At 52.8% G+C, this 19506-nt stretch overlaps 1 protein-coding gene across 2 annotated transcripts; it reads left to right on the forward strand.

The window, feature by feature from the left end:
- The first annotated feature begins 14 nt into the window (after window positions 1-14).
- Window positions 15-19446, forward strand: SIRT2 (sirtuin 2). Of its 2 annotated transcripts, XM_037819764.1 has the most exons (16): window positions 15-30; window positions 815-861; window positions 3737-3785; window positions 4044-4157; window positions 8625-8666; window positions 8819-8925; window positions 9046-9102; window positions 9613-9681; window positions 14212-14341; window positions 16733-16792; window positions 17070-17125; window positions 17302-17378; window positions 17461-17512; window positions 18337-18407; window positions 18567-18633; window positions 18762-19446. In XM_037819764.1, exons 1-16 carry the CDS (start codon window positions 15-17, stop codon window positions 18915-18917), a joined length of 1170 nt encoding a protein of 389 aa, XP_037675692.1. In that variant the 3' UTR covers window positions 18918-19446. The 2 variants fall into 2 exon arrangements, with proteins under 2 accessions (XP_037675692.1, XP_037675693.1); XM_037819765.1 differs by lacking the exons at window positions 15-30; window positions 815-861 and adding an exon at window positions 890-2178 and having other exon boundaries at window positions 18762-18917.
- Window positions 19447-19506: the final 60 nt, after the last annotated feature.

Consider the following 19506-nt stretch of genomic DNA (forward strand, 5'->3'; position numbering starts at 1 on the left):
CCGGCCTCGCGCCCATGGCCGAACCGGACCGTGAGTCAGGGCCCCGGTGGGAGGATCGGGCCACGCCGGGGCCTGGCTGCGGGCTGCAGGCCCCGGGGCCCGAGAGTAGGCGCGGTGGGGCGGGAGATAGGGGCTACCAGGGGGCTGCCTGTGGGGAGTGGGATTTGAAGGGCCGTTGCTAAGTGGTCCATATTGTTAGGTTGGCGAGTCTGTGGGTCGCGAGAGTTTTAAGGGCCCGTTTGCCTAGTGTCCCAAATTACTAATGATCGCATGTTTCTCGCACTTCGGTTGCTAAAGACCCTCGTTGCTAAGGACATGGGTTGCAGCGGTCCTGGTTGCTAAGGGTACCTGGTTGTTAGGGGCAACTCTAGGATGCCAGGGGACCCCTTTGGTGTCCCCCTCTATCTCTTCCCTCTAGTTCCTATGCCTCTCCTGAACTTACCACCCATAACCCATCCCCACCCTTGCACCTCCTCTCCCAAACCCGGCTCCCAGCCGGGTATCCCTTCCTACCTTCTCTCCTCCTTTCTAAACTTCCCTCTGCCTTATAAACCTATCCCTTTCCCCCTCCACACACTATTAGGCCTTCCTAACTCTCCTCCGGAGTCTTCCTCCCTACCCTGTATCCCTTCCTTTCCCCTCCCCAGCGCAGCCTCTCTTTAAGATCTGCTTTCTCCCTCCCTCCCTCAGTTCCATTTTTACCACTTTCTTCTCCATTATAACTAGGTCTTCTTGGCCCTCCACTTTGAACCCCTTCATTCCCCCTTAACCATTCCCTCCACTGTAACCACGTCTGCTCCCCCTCCTCCCCCAGCCTCTGACCCTCTGGAGACCCAGGCAGGGAAGGTGCAGGAGGCTCAGGTGAGATGGGGGGAAAGGGTGGACTGGAGGGAAGGAGAGAGACGGACTTGTTCCCGCATCCCACCCTGGGCCCTCAGCTCCCTGCCCCAGTCCCCCACCCCACCCCAGGGTGCATACTCCTGGGGGATGGTGGATTCTGGGGCCTGTCAGAGAAGAGTACGCTGCCTCCGTCCCAGGCCTGCCCTTCCAAGCTTCCGTCTTTTCTGTCCCCTCCCCACCAATCCTTCTGAACCCCATTTGTGCTGGGCCCGGAAGAGACAACCATGGGATTTGGTCCCTGAACTTACGGATCTCACAGACAAGTATCTAGAAAATGACCCTCCAGGGTGACTGTGGAGGTAGCTCAGGGTGCTTTGGGGGCCAGAATAAATGTGGGATCACAGAAGAGACCACACGGGCCCTTCCCTGAAGGAATCCACAGACTGATCTAGGTAAGACTGAGCTGTGGGCCCAGCATAGTAAGTGAAGAGTTACTGGACGAGATGAGAAACGGTGTTCCAGGCAGAGGTATATAGCTTGCATGAAGACCTGGAGGCAGAAAAGTACTGGGTAGCTTGGTGGCTGTGGATGGTCAGACGATTACGTTAACACTTAACATTTACTGAGTACCTATTCTGTGCCAGACGTTTTGTTTAGTGCTTTGTGTGCATCGTCTTATTTAATCTTCACAACATCCCTGTGAGGGGGAAGGCCTGACAATCACCATTTTACAGATGAGGATTTCAGAGCAAGTTGTGAAGCAACTTATCCCCTGTCCCTTGCCTGGAGAAATAGGGACATCACACCCATGACACCTGGCACACGGCCTCCCAGGTGCTGAGTGGGAGGGTGGTCAGGGTTTCCTCCCAAAAGCTGGAAGGCCTCGGCCAACACCTCCACCTCCCGTGCAGGCAGAGTTGCCCCATGAGCTCGGCAGGGCCTGCCGTCCTCCCAGAGAGCCTCACTGTCTGCACCTGAGAGGATCCCAACCTGCCACCCCTGCTTTTCAGATGTAGGTCAGGGCAGAAGCTGTGATTGCAGTTCCTTGCAAATGCCCAGCAGAGGGGCACTGAGGGCAGAAGAGCATCCTGTCAAGCCGGGGTTTCTCCCTCACCCAGCTGCCAGAATGTGGCCGCTGTCACATGCAGCTCCGAGAAGAAGGTTCAATATTAAGAAGGGACCCTCAGTCCCAAAGAGAGAGACACGAGGTTGTAAATTGCAGTGTTGTCTGTAACAGGGCAAAACTGAATGCGGCCCAAAGGGCTGTCAGTGGATGGGATAAGGGAAGGCTGGTGCACCCACACAATGGAATCCTATGCAGCTGCGTAACAGAGTGAGGTGGGTCTGTAGGAGATTATTCTGTGAAAAACTGCAAGGTGCAGCAGCCTGCTCTGGTGGGACCCGTTTCTGTGAAGATAATGAGGTTTTATTTGCAGAGAAAAAAATCTGAATCAAAAGCTGAATAGTGATTATCTCGGTAGGGGGTGGGCAAGGGAACTGCGAGGCAAGTGCCCCAAGTTATACATTTTCTAATGTTCAACGTTTTTGCCAAGCTTGAGTAATCTTAAAAAGCAATACAAATTTCAGAATATGGTTGGAGGCGGAGGTTCCTATTAAAAAGGCTCAGAACCAGGTAGTGGGTGTGGGGGAAGGGGAGAGTGATCTGACAGATTTTTAGCAGGAGAGTGAGGTAGTGAGACCACTGCCCGTCCCTGGCCTAGTAGGCAGCAGGCGCTGGTCCAGGGTGGAAAATTCTGGAGCTCCTGCTGGGTCAGACACTGCTCCAGGCATTGGAGACTCAGGGATGAACATGGCAAAGTCCCTGCCCTCGTGGAGCTAACACCGTGGGAACTCCACAGATATTCCTGATTGAATGCTTAGGCTGGAGAAGCCAACGAGAAGGGCCTGTGAAGGAGAGGAGCATGGGCTGGGTCCCAGAGGGTGGATGGGAGGCGGAGAACCAGGACCAGAGCCCAGGAAGGAGGCTGGGGCTGGAGGGTGCTCAGCTTGAGCGGACATCTTGGGGCTGATGGGCTGTGGTGGGAAGGCGAGGGTGCAGGAGGTGTCCAGCACGAGGCTAGGACACTAGCAGGGAGCCTGGGGGACAATGAGGCCGCCCTGAGATGGGGCCAAAGAGGAGGAACAGATTTAGGGGAGACAGAGGCTAGATTGGGACACATGGGAGTGAGGGTCCTGGGGGTCACCTAGAGGGAGAAGTCCAGGAGGCCACAGGACCCCGGGATCTGGAGACAGAGAGCTGGGCATCCTCAGTGTCTAGGTTTAGGCCACAGTGTGGATGAGAGGGGTAGCCCGGGGTACAGGGGTGTTATGAGAAAGCAAAGAGGGCCCAGGATGGTGTCCCAGAGACCAGCAATTTGGGAGCCTGGCCGAGGGGAGGAGTTAGTAAAGGAGATGGAAGGATCAGAGGTGGGGGCTGTCTGGGGCTTCAGGGAGGGGCCAACAGGGCCCTGCAGGGTGAGGACTAAGGCGTGTGACTTTAGTGAGGATGGCTGCAAGGCCAAGACGGAGCGAGGCAAGGACCAGGGCAAGTGATGAGGGCAAAGCATTTCCTGAGCACTAACCCTGCAGGGCTCTGCTCTAAGCACCTCACCTCCCAGCTGCCCTCGGAGGCGGGCTCCATTTCAAAGACAAGGCCCACTGAGACTCAGGACAACCAAGCCACTGGCACGCAGTTGACATCTACGGAGCTGCAGGGCCAGGTTTCCCACCCAGAGCCCACGTGCCAACCCCAGCACTGTCCTTCCATTACCCTCACCTCCCAAGGCCCATCTCCCCCACCAGAACCTTCTCCCCAAACCCGGATGTCACCCGCACCCTCTTCCCTCCCTCCCTGACCCTCCTCTCGGGCCTGGCCACCCCATCCCACCCCTTCCAGGAGTCAGGTTCAGACACTGAGGAAGGCGCGACTGGAGGAGAAGCAGAGAGTGAGTATCTTCGCAGCAGGGTAGGGTGGGCTGGGGTCTGGGTGACAGCCCCTCACTTCCACCAGGAGCAACATTCAAACGGGCTCGGTGGTGCCAGCGCCAGAGCAGGGTCCTGGGGATGACTGGCTAGGCCGGGCATCGTGCCTTTAGTTGTGGGGAGGCCGGAGCATCCCGGGGCTGGGGTCGGGGGTACTCAGGACATCTGTCCACCCCTGACTAAATGCCCTCCCTGCTGGAATATCTCTCCTTTTTGGCCAGTGGACTTCCTGCGGAATTTCTTCACCCAGACACTGGGCCTGGGCACCAAGAAGGAGCGACTGCTGGACGAGCTCACCCTGGAAGGGGTGACCCGCTACATGCAGAGCGAGCACTGTGAGTCCCCTGCCTGCGTCGGGCCGCTACCCCCCGAATGACTTCTCAGGCCCAGCCACCTGAATCCCTCACCCCCAACTCAAACTGGTATTGGCTCTGTAACTAAAGACAGCTGTAGGCATGGCTGGATCCAGGTGCTTCCATGTTGTTGCCGAGATTCTAACTCTCTGTGTCTCTTGGCTCTGCTTTTCTCCGTGTTGGGGTAAAGATAACTCCTGGCACCTCCGAATGAAAGCTTCACCAGCCTAGCAGCTGCAGTGGAAAGAGAACGGCTCTTTCCCAGTGGTTCAAGCCAAAGAGCAGAGAGCAACTCCCATTGGCCCAGGTTGGGTCACATACCTGGCCCTGAGCTAATCATGATGTCTCCTGATTTGCCAGTCCTGTGCCACAGAATGAGGATAATAATAGTATCTGCCTCATAGGTTTTGGGGGTTAAATTAGTTAGTACAGCTATAAAATGCTTCAAACAGGGCCTGGAATGGCGGGAGAGCCCTGTAAGTGTTTGCTGCGATGGTTATTACAGGAAACTGGCTTCAGGTGTGTGTGCATATGTGCATAGTGACTGGGTCACCCTGTAATTTGTATTTCTTGCTGTGAGTTGAGGTCACCAAAGTCTGAGAAATCAGGCCTCGGCTGTCCTCCATTGGAGAAATTGACCCTTTGAGGGTTCTGAACAGCCTTTTGTTGAAGATGTCTCCTCCAGTTTCCCTGTCCTCTAGCTGCTGCCCTGTCCCTCCTCAGGCAGCCAGGCCTAGTGCCCTGAGCCTCCCTCTCCCCAGGCAGGCTGGTAACTGTCTGCAGCCATGCTCTGACCTGGGTGGGCCCCAAAGGAACACAAGCAGGAGGCTGCAAAGCTTTCGTTCCCTCTGTCCCCCTGTCCCTGGGTGTCAGGGTAATTGACTCATGGGGGTCCCAAGACAGGATAATAATAAATAATAGCAGTGCACTGGGTGCCAAGCACTGGGCTACGCCCTCAACAGACATCCTCTTGTTTGATCCTCACATTATACCTGTGAGGTCATTACAGGCGTGATCTGCACAGAGGAGGAAACTGAGGCACAGAGCAGTTGTAACAGAGTGTAGGGTCACACAGCTGGCAAGTGGCAAAGTCAGGATTTGGCCACAGGCCACCTGAAGCCAGAGCACATTTTCCCACCCATGTATCTGCTGCTGGGGTCCCACCAGGCCGTATCTGATGGCGCCCCAGAGACAAGGCCCAGGGCCGAGGCTGCAAAATGCCTCGACCTTCGTTCACCTCTGCTGTCCTCCCTTGCTCACGTCTCCCAGTTCCTGGGGCATCTGGGCTTGTATCTGTCCATCAGCTGATGGGCAGGTGCCAGAGAATCACATGGTGGTGCGGCCTCCCAGCCAGCGGCTATTTCTGCAAGGCCGATGGTGCTTGTGAAATGATTTGCCCTCCCCCCCCCCCACATCTTCCCACCCTCTTTTATAAAAACTGGTAAAACTGGGGGAACAAGGGGACTAAAGCAATAATAGCAAATACGTTCTTATTGTTTGCTCAGTGCAGGGCACTGTTCTAAGCTCTACATGTATTAATTCAGTCTGTTCTCAACAGCCGTAGGAGGCCAGTTCTGTAATTGTGCCCATTTTTCAGAGCAGGAAACTGAAGCCCAGAGTGGGAGAGCTAAGGTCCCTCACTGGGGAGCCGAGATCTGAATGCTGGGTGTCAGCCCCAGAGCCCTTCATCCCTGCTCCTGTCCACTGGGGAGTGCTCCAAGTGGCAAGTCCGCAGTCTTAACCTGAAAAGTCTCAGGCTTCAGTGGCTGGTGTGCTTGATTACCGAGACAGTGATACAGTAATGGAATGTCTGTCATGTGGTAGAGACACATGGTCATCCCAGGTGGTGTCTAAAAGATGACACATGGACAGGGATTTTTATAATAACCTGCAGCTCTTCTAGGGAATGCCCCTTCCCCTCTTCTCACTGAACTCTCATACTTGCTTTGGGGTTTTGTTTATTTTTTTTTTTAACCTCTTTATTTTGAAATACTTTCAAATGTACAGGACAGTTACAAAAATAATAAAAACCCTCTGCAGAGAATCCAAACATACCGTTATCCCCCCAGACACTCAGATCCACCAATTTTAATATTTTTGCCATATTTGCCATAGCAGTCTATGTCTCCATCTATCTATCTATCTGTCCATCTATCTGTCTGTCTGTCAATCCATTTATCGAGCACTTGAGTGTGGATTGTTTACATTGTGCTCCTTATTGCTGCATGTACATTTCCTAAGAACAGGGACATTCACTTATGTCACCACCTCAAGTGCAGTTACAAAGTTCAAGAAATTTAACATGGACATAAAGCTTACAGTCTCTATTCTCATTTTTTCATATGTTTAATAATGTCCTTTTCAGCCTTTTCTCCATTATTTGATCCCATCTAGGATCACATATTGCATTTAATTGTCATAATCTCTTTAGTTGCTCTTTTTTTTTTTTTTTTTAATCATGGAAATGTACACACAACATAAACTTTCCCATCTCAACCCTGCCAAGCACACCATGGGGATTAATTGCATTCCCATCCCCCATGTCGCAGCAGCCTCACCACCTTCCATTACTAGAACTTTCCCATCACCCCAACCAGAAGCCCTGCACACATGATGCATTAACTCCCCATTCCTCCTGCCCACCCCCCACCCCACCCCCAGCAACCTGTACTCTAATTTCTCTGTGAGTTTGCATATTCTCTAATGCTTCATTTGTAGCTACCATGGGGTTAAATTTAACATCCTAAATCTATAGCAATTTTGTTTGTGCTGATATCAACTTCAATAGTATACACAAACTACATTCTCTCTGCCCCATTCTCTCTCTTCTACTGGGATTCCCACAGTGAATATACTGGTACGCTTGATGGTATCCCACAGGTCTCTGAGGCTCTGTTCACTTTTCTTCATTCTTTTTTATTTCTGCTCCACAGACTGAATCAAAGTCATTGATTCTTTCTGCTGCCGGCTCCAATCTGCTATTGAACCCCTCTAGGGAATTTTTTTTTTTTTTCTGTTACTGTGGTCTTTGGCTCCATTTAGTTCCTTTTCATAATTTCTATCTCTTTATTGATCTCTCTTTGTGTTCATCTGTCATTTTCCTAATATCCTTTAGTTCTTTGTCTATGTTTTCCTTTAGCTCTTTGAGTATATTTAGGACCATTTTTTAAAAGTCTGTCTGGAATGTCCTAGATCTGATCCTCCTCACTGATGGTTTCTAATGCTTTAATCTTCTCCATTGCCTGGGCCATTGCATCCTATTTCTTTGTATGTTTTGTAACCTTTTGTTGAAACCTGGACATTTTGATATTTTAATGTGCTACCACTGGAATTTAGACTTTGAGGTGTATGTTTCTTAAGCTTGTATTGAGCTAGAGTTATGACAGAGATTTCCTTGAATTCCAGGAACTAACAAAAAAAAAAAGACAAAGAAAACTTTCTCAGTCTTTGCAAATTGGCCCGAGGCACATACATGCTCTCCTTCAGGGCTTATCCATTTGATGAGTTTAGAGACTAGCTAGAGGCCAAAGCACAATGTCCTCCCCAGTCCTTTCTGCTCACGTGTCTTGTCCTGGGTATGCGTACATGGCCCTAGGAATTCCCCCGATTACATGGGTGCAAATGTCCCCTCTTCGCTAGGAAACAGCTTTTCCTCACAGTTCCAGGCGGTGCACTGTATGTCCCACAGCCAGCAAACCTTTGCCCCAGGCAGGCACAACTCAACTGCTCTCCCACAGCTTTCCGTAGGCGAGCTCTGCGAGTTGCCTTTACACTCAGAGCAAATTCTGAAACAGTCTATCAGACTGCCCCCAGACAGATGGGGCCAGACCTACACACCCCCAGTGTGTGCACACGGGTCCCTCCGCCTCCTCTGGAGCCAGGGCCAGGGATCTGCACTGGGAGCTTGGGCCGGCTCCGTGCCAAGAGGTGAGGGATGGGGGGAGGGCCAGCCCAGGCTCCACGAGATTCTACCACCTGTAAGTTGCCTTTTTCTTAATTTTGCACTTGTCCTTTTACTGCCAGCTTTTAACTGTTTCCTAAGCTTTGAGAAAGGTGTTTCTGCCAGTTCTTGCTGGTTGTTTGGAGCTTCTGTAGGGAGAAGAAGCCCTGAAGCATCTAACTCTGCCATCTTGATCAGGCAGGGCCTTTCTCATGCGTTTCTGTCTACCTCTAGTTGGGAGGAGAAACTTCTCCCCACATGGCCTTTTCCTGAGTCTTCCTAAGTTGGTATCATGTCAAACAGTGGTTTCTTTGTCCCCATGCTGGTCTCTTTGAATTGACTGTGATCCCTGCTCCCATCTGAGCCTCGGTTTCCTCATCTGTAAAATGGACTTGCCACAGGTGTCCTCAGGCCTGGTGTGGAGCAAACAGCATCAGGGCCGTGATGGGCGCAGGATTGTAGAGGCTGGACAGACTGTGTCACCTGATGCACTATCTTCTCTCCTCCAGGTCGCAAGGTCATCTGTTTGGTAGGAGCTGGAATCTCCACGTGTAAGTGCACCCCAGACGCAGCAATGGGGGCACCCCTCCCCGGGGCTGGGGAGGCATCTGGGCCTGTCTGGGACCTCCTCAGGGTAGGGTTGGTGCGGTCTATAGATGGGGCAGCCAACCCTTATTGCTTGCCCCTGGCCCCCTGCCCCCAGCCGCTGGCATCCCCGACTTCCGCTCGCCATCCACGGGCCTCTACGCCAACCTGGAGAAGTACCATCTGCCCTACCCGGAGGCCATCTTTGAGATTGGCTACTTCAAGGTATGCACACCCCCAGGGAAGAGTGTCCCCAGCACTGAAGGGGGGGTGTCACCGGCCCCAGCCCTCACCCCACTACGGGTATCTGGATGCCCATTTACCCTCTGGCTCTCTCTCCTTCAGAAACACCCAGAGCCCTTCTTCGCCCTCGCCAAAGAGCTCTATCCTGGGCAATTTAAGGTGAGATCTTTTGTGGGGGATTGGGAAAGGTTGGGGGAGAGCGAGCATTGGAAGGCCCCCCTCTAGGGCCCTTTGGACGAGTATAGCATAGACAATAAGTACTTGGGCTCTGGGTCCAGTCCACCTGCATTCATCTCCCATCCCCTCATTTCCTGGTCTTATGACTTTGAGCCTCAGTTTCCCCATCTGTAAGGTGGGACCAGTAATAGTACTACTAATCTCCGAGGGTGTTAGGAGGTTTAATGAGTTGATAATACAGTCTCTGGGGCAGGGTATAAATCCTAGCTCTACAAATCACCAGCTGTGTGATCCTGGCAAGACAATCAACCTCCCTGTGCCTCAGTTTCCTCATCTGGGAAATGGGGATAATGAAGGTCTGTCTCTCACGAGGTGCTTGTGATGATTCTGTGAGCTAAAGCATATGTAGGGCCTAGAAGAGCTCCTGACACATGGCCATCGTGCAGTCAGTGTCCTCAGATTATCAGCATTGTCATGCACACTCTCCTCCAGCCAACCATCTGTCACTACTTCATCCGCCTGTTGAAGGAGAAGGGGCTGTTGCTGCGTTGCTACACACAGGTAGGTGGGGCGACGGGTATCCTGGAAGAAGAGAGTGGGCTGGGTGTGGCCTGGAGCCTTCTCCCAGGGGAAGAGCTGCATGGTCAAGAGCTCGGGCCGCCACGCAAGCTGGCAAGGCTTGCCCCCTGCCCCCTTGCCATGTAACTTGGTATGAGTCACTTTCCCTCTCTCAGCCTCAGTTTTCCCTTCACTAAATTGGGCCAAAACAGCTTCACCCTCTCAGATCTGTAGGGGGGTGGCAGCAAGCCCCTCTCGGGGCCTTGCCATGTACCCATAGACATCCAGAGTTCATATTTTTTGTAATGATTTTCCAGCAGATGACACCAAAATGACTTGAGCTATCAAAATCAGTAGATGATGACAGTTTTCCATTGGCTGTAGTGTCTTAAGGAAAGGGCGTGGCGTGCTTCAGCAGATGCACAGCTCATTTGTTTCAAGGGCTTGGTCGCGGGCCTCACCCAGGGCACTCAGGCAAGGATGGCTCACCCTGTTGGCTTCTGAACTAGTCAGCGAGACTTTTGGGGTCTCACACCTCTCTCAGTAAAAAACATTTGTGCCTCGACTTTTGTTAGATGAATGGGTATTGCAGTTACATGATGTGCTATTGCAGTGCTATTGCTATAAATCATGCCTCAGAACCCAAAATTATAAAACAGGGCGCTAACACATGAATAGGAGTTCTAACAGGGCGCTTTGGAGCCTGCAGATTCTGAAGCTGCCACCAGGGGGAGGATAAATCCTTTCCAGGCCTGGATTTTTCAACCTGAGGGCAGGTGTTCCTGCCTGGGTGTGAGAGGGGTTGGTGGGGGGTGGGGGTCGGGGAGAGGGAGGAGCTCCTTGTTCCAGGAGCTGAATCTGACTGACCCCTCCTCCCAGAGGGTGCGTTTTACTCACAGGACATATCTGACCGTGATAATGACAGCGCACTTGAAGCTAGGAGCTTGCCCCTGTGTGATGTCAGGGGACCCTCTCCACTGCCCTGTGGGATCCACACAGCTCTTATGACAGCACACGTTCACTCAGTGCCGGCCCCGTGCCAGCCCCGTGCCGGCCCTGCCAGCAGGGAGCAGAGCCGACAGACTGCCCCTGCCCTCCTGGAGCTGACACGCTCATGTGGGGAGAGAGACAGTGAATAGGCTGATGGGCACAATTAAGTAGGAAAGGGGACTCAGAAGTGCTGGGGGCTGGGGGGAAGCATTTGGAAATTTCATAGAGGGTGGTGAGATGAGGCCTCACTGAGAAGGGGCATTTCAGCCCAGACCTGCAGGAAGAGAGGGTGGGGGCCATGGGGTTATCTGGGGGAAGAGTTTGTTCCCAGCAGAGGGAACAGCCAGTGCGAAGGCCCCGGGGTGAGACTGGAGCATGCTCAAAGAAGCCTGAGAAGCTGGGGCTGAGTGAGTGAGGAGGAGAGTGGAGGAGATGAAGCCAGGGAGGTGATGGGGGCAGAGCCCATGGGGCCTTTTGGGCCCTGGGGTGGATTCCCGTTCTCCTGAGGTATGGAGCCACGGGAGGGCTTGGAGCAGGGGAGGGCCATGACCCGACTCAGGTGTTCACAGGCTCCCCCGGCTGTGTGTGGGGAACAGTGTTGGGGGGGCAGGGAGAGAGAGAGGGGCTGCTGCAATGGTCCCAGTGGAAGAGGAGGGGGGACAGGACCAGGGTGGGGTGCCAGGAGAAGTGGGCAGGTCCTGAATCTCCTGACAGTGGAGCCGACGGAACTTGCTGGCGCACGGTTGTGGCTGTGGGAGAGAGAGAGGAGTCGGGGCCGAGGCATCAGTTTTCAGCCTGAGCACGTGCTGCTTTCGCTGGGGTGGTGGGAAGTGGCGATGAGGGTGAGGGGCAGATGAGGAGTTGGGTGGAGGCATGTGGAATCTGAGATGCAGGGAGACAGTTGGATAAGGCAGTCTGGACTTGAGAGCAAGGTCTGGGCTGGAGAACAGCATGTAGATGGTATTTAGATTCAAGACGAGATGAGATGGCAACTACGTCACTCACCAGGGCTACTTCCTTCACCACGACACCATCAACTGCCTGCTATTTTTATGTTAAAGCGAACAAAGGTACATTCTGGAGTCGATCCGGAAATATGCAGGCATTTCTCCCCTTATTTGCCACATTTAATGCATGGATTTAACTATACATACATAGTTAAAATGGCATATTACATTAAATATACAAACACGGAATTTTTTTCCACTCTCACATTTCATGAAACTGTTTTATTCAAATTCTTCACCCATTTCTTCAACACCAGCCGCTTTTTGAATCTCTGGCCTAGTATTCGGGAACGCAGCGTCTTCACTTCTTTGTGATTTGTGACGACGCAGCACTTTTGAATCCAGGTCCGATGCCATTTTTATCTCAAGACACAAGTGTCCATTCAAACAGACAATCGTCTCGTTCATTCAAGTGTCTGTGATCTCCACAGCAATGCGGCTTTTAGTTCTTTTAAAGATATATGTATACACAAAACACAAATACATGTTTCAAAAATATCTATATGTATGGTGTCTACACCATAAATGGGGTTCTATACTTGGCTTTTTTTCACTTACCCTCTTGTCTGGAAGGCCCCTCCACATCCACAGCCACAGAGCAGCTTCATACTTTTTAAAGGAGGTGGTTTATTCCGTTACAAGCGCTTTGCCTTCATTTCCAAAAAGGTTTAATTCAATGTCCCGGTTGGGCCCCTGCGCTGCCCCCACCCCCGCCTCAGCCCACTCAGCCTGAAGATAATTCAGGGAAGAACAGTGGAGAGTAAGCATTGTTTGAGGGGAACATGCAGGCTTTAAAAACATTTAAAATAAAAAAACATGAAAACATTTGAAGCGCCCCTCCTCTGGGGGTTGCGCGGGCAGCTTGTGAGCTGGGTGGCTGTGCAGGCGGGCACCCCAGGCAGCACCCCAGCCCAGGCCCGGCCGCCCCTGGGGTGCAGGGATGGGGGCGCCTCTCGCACTTGGCACCGCGCAGGCCGCCGCCAGTGGTGTTTCCACATGGCAACGGGAGGTTTTGAGAAAGAAAAAAAAAAGTGAGCCACGGTTTAAAACTCAGATGTCACAGGCAAGTCTGTCTTCTGGCCGCCTTCCCCGGGGTGTCATCTGCCCAGGCGCCGCCTCCCGGCCTTGCTCCGTGGGGACTCCGAGGCCAATGCCGCCGCCCTCCTCCTGCACTCACTGCTGCTTTTCTTTTCGTCGAGAACTTCCTGGCACCGTCTTTCCCAGCTGCCCTCCCTGGAGGCCACTGCTGTCACCTATTTCTTGTGTCTCCTTCCCAACAGGTTCTATACCCAGGCAAGCAAATGCACAAATTCACATATAAATATTTTTTTCCACATCCAAAGACACACTTGCCTTTGTTCTTTTATACCTTTTGACATCTTGGAGAGATCATTTGATATCAGTACCCACATCTGCCCTCATTCCTTTTTGTTTGTTTTGTGGTTTTTCTGCCAAAAGTGGTGTCAAGGAAGATCAGAAGGGTGTTTGGGTCGTTTTCATGCCGTTTGGTTTGTGCAAATTGCTGCCTTGTGTGCGAGGGAGCACTTGGTAGACTGAGGCAAGTGACAAAGGCAAAAACAGGATTTGGAATGGGGAAGTAGGAGGTAGGGAGCTGCCCGAGAGTCTGGGAACAGTGGGCCTTGGCTGCATGTTTGGGGGAAAAGCTGGCAGGGAGTAGATAGGTCAGTCTGGACAGTTTGTCCATGGAAGGAAGTGCTTTCCACTGTGTATGGAGTCTCCGGGAAACCTTGCAAGTTCAGCTGGGTGCCTTGTGTGACAGCCATCTCTGTGACATGTCTGCCAATGTCCTCTGCAAGCACCTGCCTCAGCAGCATTCCTCAGGCGGCAAACGAAAGCTGCTCCCAAGAGGGCTGGGGGCTTTAAGAATAGGAGAGCACGTTTTTCTGTGGGGAAGAGAAAAACAATTCTTAATCTGTTTAATATGGGAAGTGTCTGAGTCTTAAAAGAATTCAAGTTAATATGTCATCTATGAAACAGACCACAGTAAGAACTCTGACCAGTAAGTGGGAAAATGGTGTGATAAAACCAAATAAACCCTCCTGGTTTATTTATTTATGTTAATGCTTGGCCAGGACTGCTACATATAGCAGTGCAGGTTGGGTACTGCACAAGGGTGTCATATCTAAGGAGCCCCCATTAACAAGGAAACCGCGTAACTTTGTACATCTATTTCAATGTACTCCTTCCAGCAGGTATCAGTAAGGTTTTGGTTCCAAGAAAACAAATTTTCTGAAAAATGGAAACAAAGTGCCCTGAATTTGCAGAAAGATGCCATACAGGCTGATGGTGGGTGTGAGCCTGGCCTCCAAGACATTCGAGTTTGGGCCCCTGCCTTCAAGGGATCATGATTTTTACCCCTTCAGTGGCACCATTGCAATGGAACAGGGCAGTTTTCAGACACTCCTGCCCCCACAGTCCCACTTGCTTCTCGTGGTCTCAGCTCCCTGCTCTGCCTCCTGGTCCCCGAGGAGTGTGGTTCACTCCTGACCCCTCCTCCTTCCATCTCCCCTTCCAGAACATAGACACACTGGAGCGGGTGGCAGGACTGGAGCCTGAGGACCTGGTGGAGGCCCATGGCACCTTCTACACGTCTCACTGTGTCAGCCCTGCCTGCCGGCGGGAGTACCCACTCAGCTGGATGAAAGGTGAGGGGCTGGAGGTCAGCCACAAGGGGGATTGTCCGGCTCGCTGTCCACTCCTCGGCCCCAGGAGGCCACAGGAGGCAGTTGTTGCAAGCTGACAAGCCAGTTCGGTTCTGCACAACGCTTTGGTGCTTTTTTGTAGATAATGGTAGCCCCAGAGATCTGAGGTGGCGGGAGGGATCCACTGCTCCCCTCACGACCCTCAACCAGATTATAATGGATGCAAGTTCCAGATCAAATTCAGTCACATGCACAGACATGCCTTAGCACGCAGCCTATTCCAGGAGCTCATGAAACCCCGCTCTTTGTCTTTTTAGGTCCTCTCACCTCATCTTTTTTTTTTAATACAGTTTTATTGAGATACATTCACATACCCTACAATCATCCACAGTATACAATCAGTTGTTCACAGTACCATTATATAGTTGTGCGTTCATCACCCCATCAATTTTTAAACATTTTCCCTACTCCAAAAAAAATTAAAATAAGAATAAAAATAAAAGTAAGAAAGAACATTCCATCCTACCCCCATCCTACCCTATTTTTCATTTAATTTTTGTCTCCTTTTTCTACTCATCTGTCCATACACTGGAAAAATGGAGTGTGAGCCACAAGGTTTTCACAATCACAAGGTCACACCATGTAAACTACATAGTTATACGACCGTTTTCAAGAATCAAGGCCACTGGGTTGCAGTTCAACAGCTTCAGGTATTTCTCTCTAGCCATTCCAACACACTAAGAACTAAAAAGGAATATCTACATAGCACCTAAGAATACCCACCAGAGTGACCTCTCGACTCCATTTGAAATCTCTCAGCCACTGAACCCTTATTTTGTTTCATTTCGCTTCCCCTTTTCAGTCAAGAAGATGTTCTCAGTCCCACAATGCCAGGTCCAGGCTCATCCCCAGGAGTCACGTCCTGTGTTGCCAGGGGGCTTTACACCCCTGGGAGTCATGTCCCACATAGCGGGGGAGTCTCACCCCATCTTGCATGAAGGGTTCATCAAGGCAGACCTAGAGCAGCACTGTCCAATAGAACTTTCCGAGATGATGGAAACGTCCCATGTCTGTATCATCCAGTAGGGGAGCCGCTGTGCTTATTAAGCCCTAGAAACGTGGCTGGGAAAACTGAGGATCTAAATTTTTTAAATTTTACTTCATTGTTATTAATTTAAATTCATAAAGCCACATGGCTACCATATGGGACACCACTCTTCCAGGGATGCGGGCTTCAATTGGATTATTCTTTGGAGTCAGGCAAGCAGAATTTACAGAAAGCAAAGCTGGGTGTGGGCCTGGTTAGGGCTGCAGGCTGGGGACAGTCCCTAGGGGCTTGCTAGAGTCTTATTCCCTATTCAGGGAAGGCTGGAGTGTTGTAAAAAAAAAAAAAAAAAAAGAATTTCAGCCAAGCCACAAATCTTGAATGCCAGCGTGAGCCTCTTTCTGACATCCATTGTGCCAACTAAGAAGCCACTTATTCCCCCCATGGAAACCCATTTCTGACATTCTTTATGCAGATTTAACAAAGCCTCTGGTGTCCATGCGAGATGAGGACAGCTGTGATATTTGTAGTAGGGACTCTGGAGAGTGGCCTTGCTGAGAAAATGCCAGCTGACTACCCCGGGGGGGGGGGTGGGTGAGGATTCCTGAATAGCCCAACCACACACAGCTGGGGTGCTTTACAATGAACATTGCCCCCCTTTATTTTTCCCCTCACAGCAATATCACATACATCACCACAAAATATCATGCTGTCAATGCAGAAATACTGTAAGAAAATTACCCTGAAACAGTGTTCTGTAGGGGTTTGTTGAAAGAATGAATAAACTAACAAATGAGTTAGGATTCTATGGGTTGCAAGTGACAGAAATGCTTTCAAGCCTCCTTAATCAATAGGTATTGAGAAGGATTGTCATAAAGATGGTGGGGGTGGGGTCTGTCGCAGAACCCAAGGGCGGAAAGCAGCTGGGACACACCAGGCCTCTCTGACAGGGTGAAACAGGGTTGTCCCCAGAGACTCACTGGACACTCTTCACTTCCTTGTCTGAATTCCCCAGGTGGGGTGGAGGTTGGTGGAATCTAGATGTCCCCATTAGGGCCAAGTGTCTGCTCATTCATTTATTCATGCATTTATTCTTTCATTCAATGGCCATAGAGCTGGTGCTGGAAGCCAGCACCCCTGGAACCTGGTGGGGTGGAGGGTGGGGTCAGTTCTCTAAGATGAGAGGGCCTTTCTGAGCAGGGCAGACACCCCAGGAATGCCTGGGGACTGGGAGTGGGTTTGGGTTGACCATGAAGGATAGGGTGAGTGGGATGCAGGCAGGAAGGCTGCAGGGCCAGTGCCCTTACAGCCTCCTACAGCCTCCTCTGCCTTCTCCTTCCCATGCCCAGAAAAGATCTTCTCCCAGGTGACTCCCAAGTGTGAGAAATGTCAGAGCCTCGTGAAGCCCGGTGAGCTTTGCTTGGAACCCCCACCTTCTAAGCCCTTCCCAACCAGGCCAGGCTCCCCACCCACCCCCTCTGGCCACCTCTCTCCCTGGCCAAATCCATCCTGGGGAGAGTGGCGTTCCATACACCCCAGGCAACCCCCTCTGCTCGGCAGCTCCCACCCAGCCCTAAGGTCTGCCTTTGATTCCCACCTGTTCTCACTCTGTCTCTGTTTCTGTCTCCCCATTTCTCTCACTATCTCTTATCTCTGTGTCTGTCTGTCCATCTGTCTCTGCCTCAGACGTTGTGTTCTTCGGCGAGAACCTCCCTGCGCGTTTCTTCTCCTGCATGCAGTCAGTAAGTGTCCCCCATACCCCATGCCTGGGCTGTGGGGACAACCTGGGCCTGTGCTGGGGAAGGTCATGCAGGTGGGGGTGTACAGCGGGGCATGGGGGCAGCCGGGACAGGCTGGGGAAGGCCGCCCAGCCTCGATCGAGGGTCCCGGAGCCCTCACTGACCACTCCTCTTCACAGGACTTCCTGAAGGTGGACCTCCTCATCATCATGGGCACCTCCCTGCAGGTGCAGCCTTTTGCGTCCCTCATCAGCAAGTAGGTCAGGGGTCAGGGCTGGGGAAGCCGGGTCTGGGGGAGTGAGCCTGGGCCCTCCCTGCTCAGCTCGCCATCTCCCCAGGGCACCTCTCTCCACCCCGCGCCTACTCATCAACAAGGAGAAGACGGGCCAGGTGAGTCAGTCCTGCAACCCAGGTGCCCCCACCCCCACCCCTCCCGTCCTTCCCGCCTCCTCCTCCTCCCTGGCGTCCTTGGGGTCTAGGGGACAGGTGTCTGAGAGAATCCCACCTCAGGCATCCCACCTGGGAATCGAGAATCCAGAAACTACCTTGACGCTAAGGTTCCACAGGCCTTGGGGCCATTCAGGGCTGTTTTGAGAGAATGCCAGCACCCCAGCCCCAGCCAGCTTCCACCAAAACAAGACAGTAGTGCTTCATGGGACTGAAGGGTCCAGGCCAGTTGGACCCAGGGCCCTCGCCAGTGCCCACAGGAGTCTGCCCTCTCCCTCTCTCGGCTCTCTTCCTCCTGGGGCGGCCTCATGCTCAGGTGGTGCTCCCTCCTGGGGAACCCCTGCTCGCCCCCTGACAGTCCTGTGGAATAGAGAGTCCTGGTACTCATCTAGCCCCAGGTTTCCTCTCTCTGGCTGTGCCAGGGGGCTTGGGGACTATGAGTGGCCAGGCCTGGGTCCCGGCACTGCCCACCCGAACCCAGTGGTCTGGTAGTGGGAGAGGGGTGTTTCCCCCAGAGGGAAACTGAGGCATGGGCGCAGGGCAGACAGAAACATACTACGTGCCAGGCACTGTTCCAGGGGTCTCATACACACCGACTCACTGATACTACAACCCTAGGAGGGAGTTTGATGATTATCCCTATTTGTCAGCTAACGAAACTGAGGCTCAGAGAGGCCAAGACACTTGACCAGAGTCACAGAGCTGGAATACAAACTCAGGCCACAGTCTGCATTCTTAACTGCTCCCCTTTTCTCCCTTCCCCACAGACCGACCCCTTCCTGGGAATGATGATGGGCCTTGGAGGAGGCATGGACTTCGATTCCAAGAAGGCCTACAGGTGAGGCCTGGGTCCAGGATGGGGGTGGAGCCAGGCAGGGGCGGGGCCCAGAAGGGGCGGGGCCAAGGTGGGAGGGAGGGCAGGGAGGCACACGGACTGGGAAGGGCTGGCAGGGGCGCTGGAGAGGGCCGCAGCTCTGACTCTCCCACCCTGCCACAGGGACGTGGCCTGGCTGGGCGACTGTGACCAGGGCTGCCTGGCCCTCGCCGACCTCCTGGGATGGAAGGTGAGGAGCCTGAGGGAGCCCAGCCCACCCTGAGCCCAGCCCCCCAGATCCTTCCCCGGGCCCCACGGGTCCTCTGACCCCATGGTGCCCTGGGACCTCCAACCTCTAAGAACTTTCCCCCCTTGCAGACGGAGCTGGAGGACCTTGTCCGGAAGGAGCACGCCATCATAGATGCTCAGTCAGCATCAGGGGCCCCCAACCCCACCACCTCAGCTTCCCCCAGGAAGTCTCCACCACCCACCAAGGAGGAGGCCCGAACCACCGACGGGGAGAAACTGCAGTGATGGCTGCATCTCCCAGGCAGGACTCCCAGCAACCCTGGGGACAGCTGAGCCCCAACCATTCCCGGCCCCCTCTAACTTACAATTCTTGGAAGCTCAGAACATACGCCCCAATCTCTTAACTACTCCCTCCCCAAACTGGGGTCCCAGCCCCCAGTCCCAGAAAATCTCTAACACCTGTCTCTAACAGCCCCCAATCTCCAACCACTCACAGGGACTAGGGTCAACCTCTTCTCATCTCTAACTGCTCCCGGGGAGCCAGGGGAGCCTCCACACTTCTAACTGTCCCAGGCCAGGGGTTCAGAGCCCCTAGTCTGCTGCCCCCAGAGCCTGTGGCCAAGTGGACCAAATCTAACCTTCCATGGCTGGGGTTTGGGGCCTCCAAATATAACACCCCATGATGGGGGGCTGAGCCTAAAGGGCTCCCAAGTCTCTGTCTCCAACTTCCAAAGTGGATGCTGGGCCCCACGTTCCACACGGGGATGGGCAGAAGATGTTATTTATTGGAGACAAATAAAAAAAAAAAATTTAACAGTCAGCTGTCTGGCCTCCATGTTTCATTCTGTGGGCACACGGAAGCAGCTGGAGGGAG

This window comes from Choloepus didactylus, chromosome 27, assembly GCF_015220235.1.
Source record: "Choloepus didactylus isolate mChoDid1 chromosome 27, mChoDid1.pri, whole genome shotgun sequence".
Taxonomy (NCBI): Eukaryota; Metazoa; Chordata; class Mammalia; order Pilosa; family Megalonychidae; genus Choloepus; species Choloepus didactylus.

Excerpts from the sequence above, each read along its gene's own strand:
- SIRT2 (XM_037819764.1), top strand. Across the intron at positions 8,667-8,818 it reads AGGAGCTGGAATCTCCACGT|CCGCTGGCATCCCCGACTTC; the intron begins GTAAGTGCACCC and ends CCCTGCCCCCAG. Across the intron at positions 9,682-14,211 it reads TGCTGCGTTGCTACACACAG|AACATAGACACACTGGAGCG; the intron begins GTAGGTGGGGCG and ends CTCCCCTTCCAG.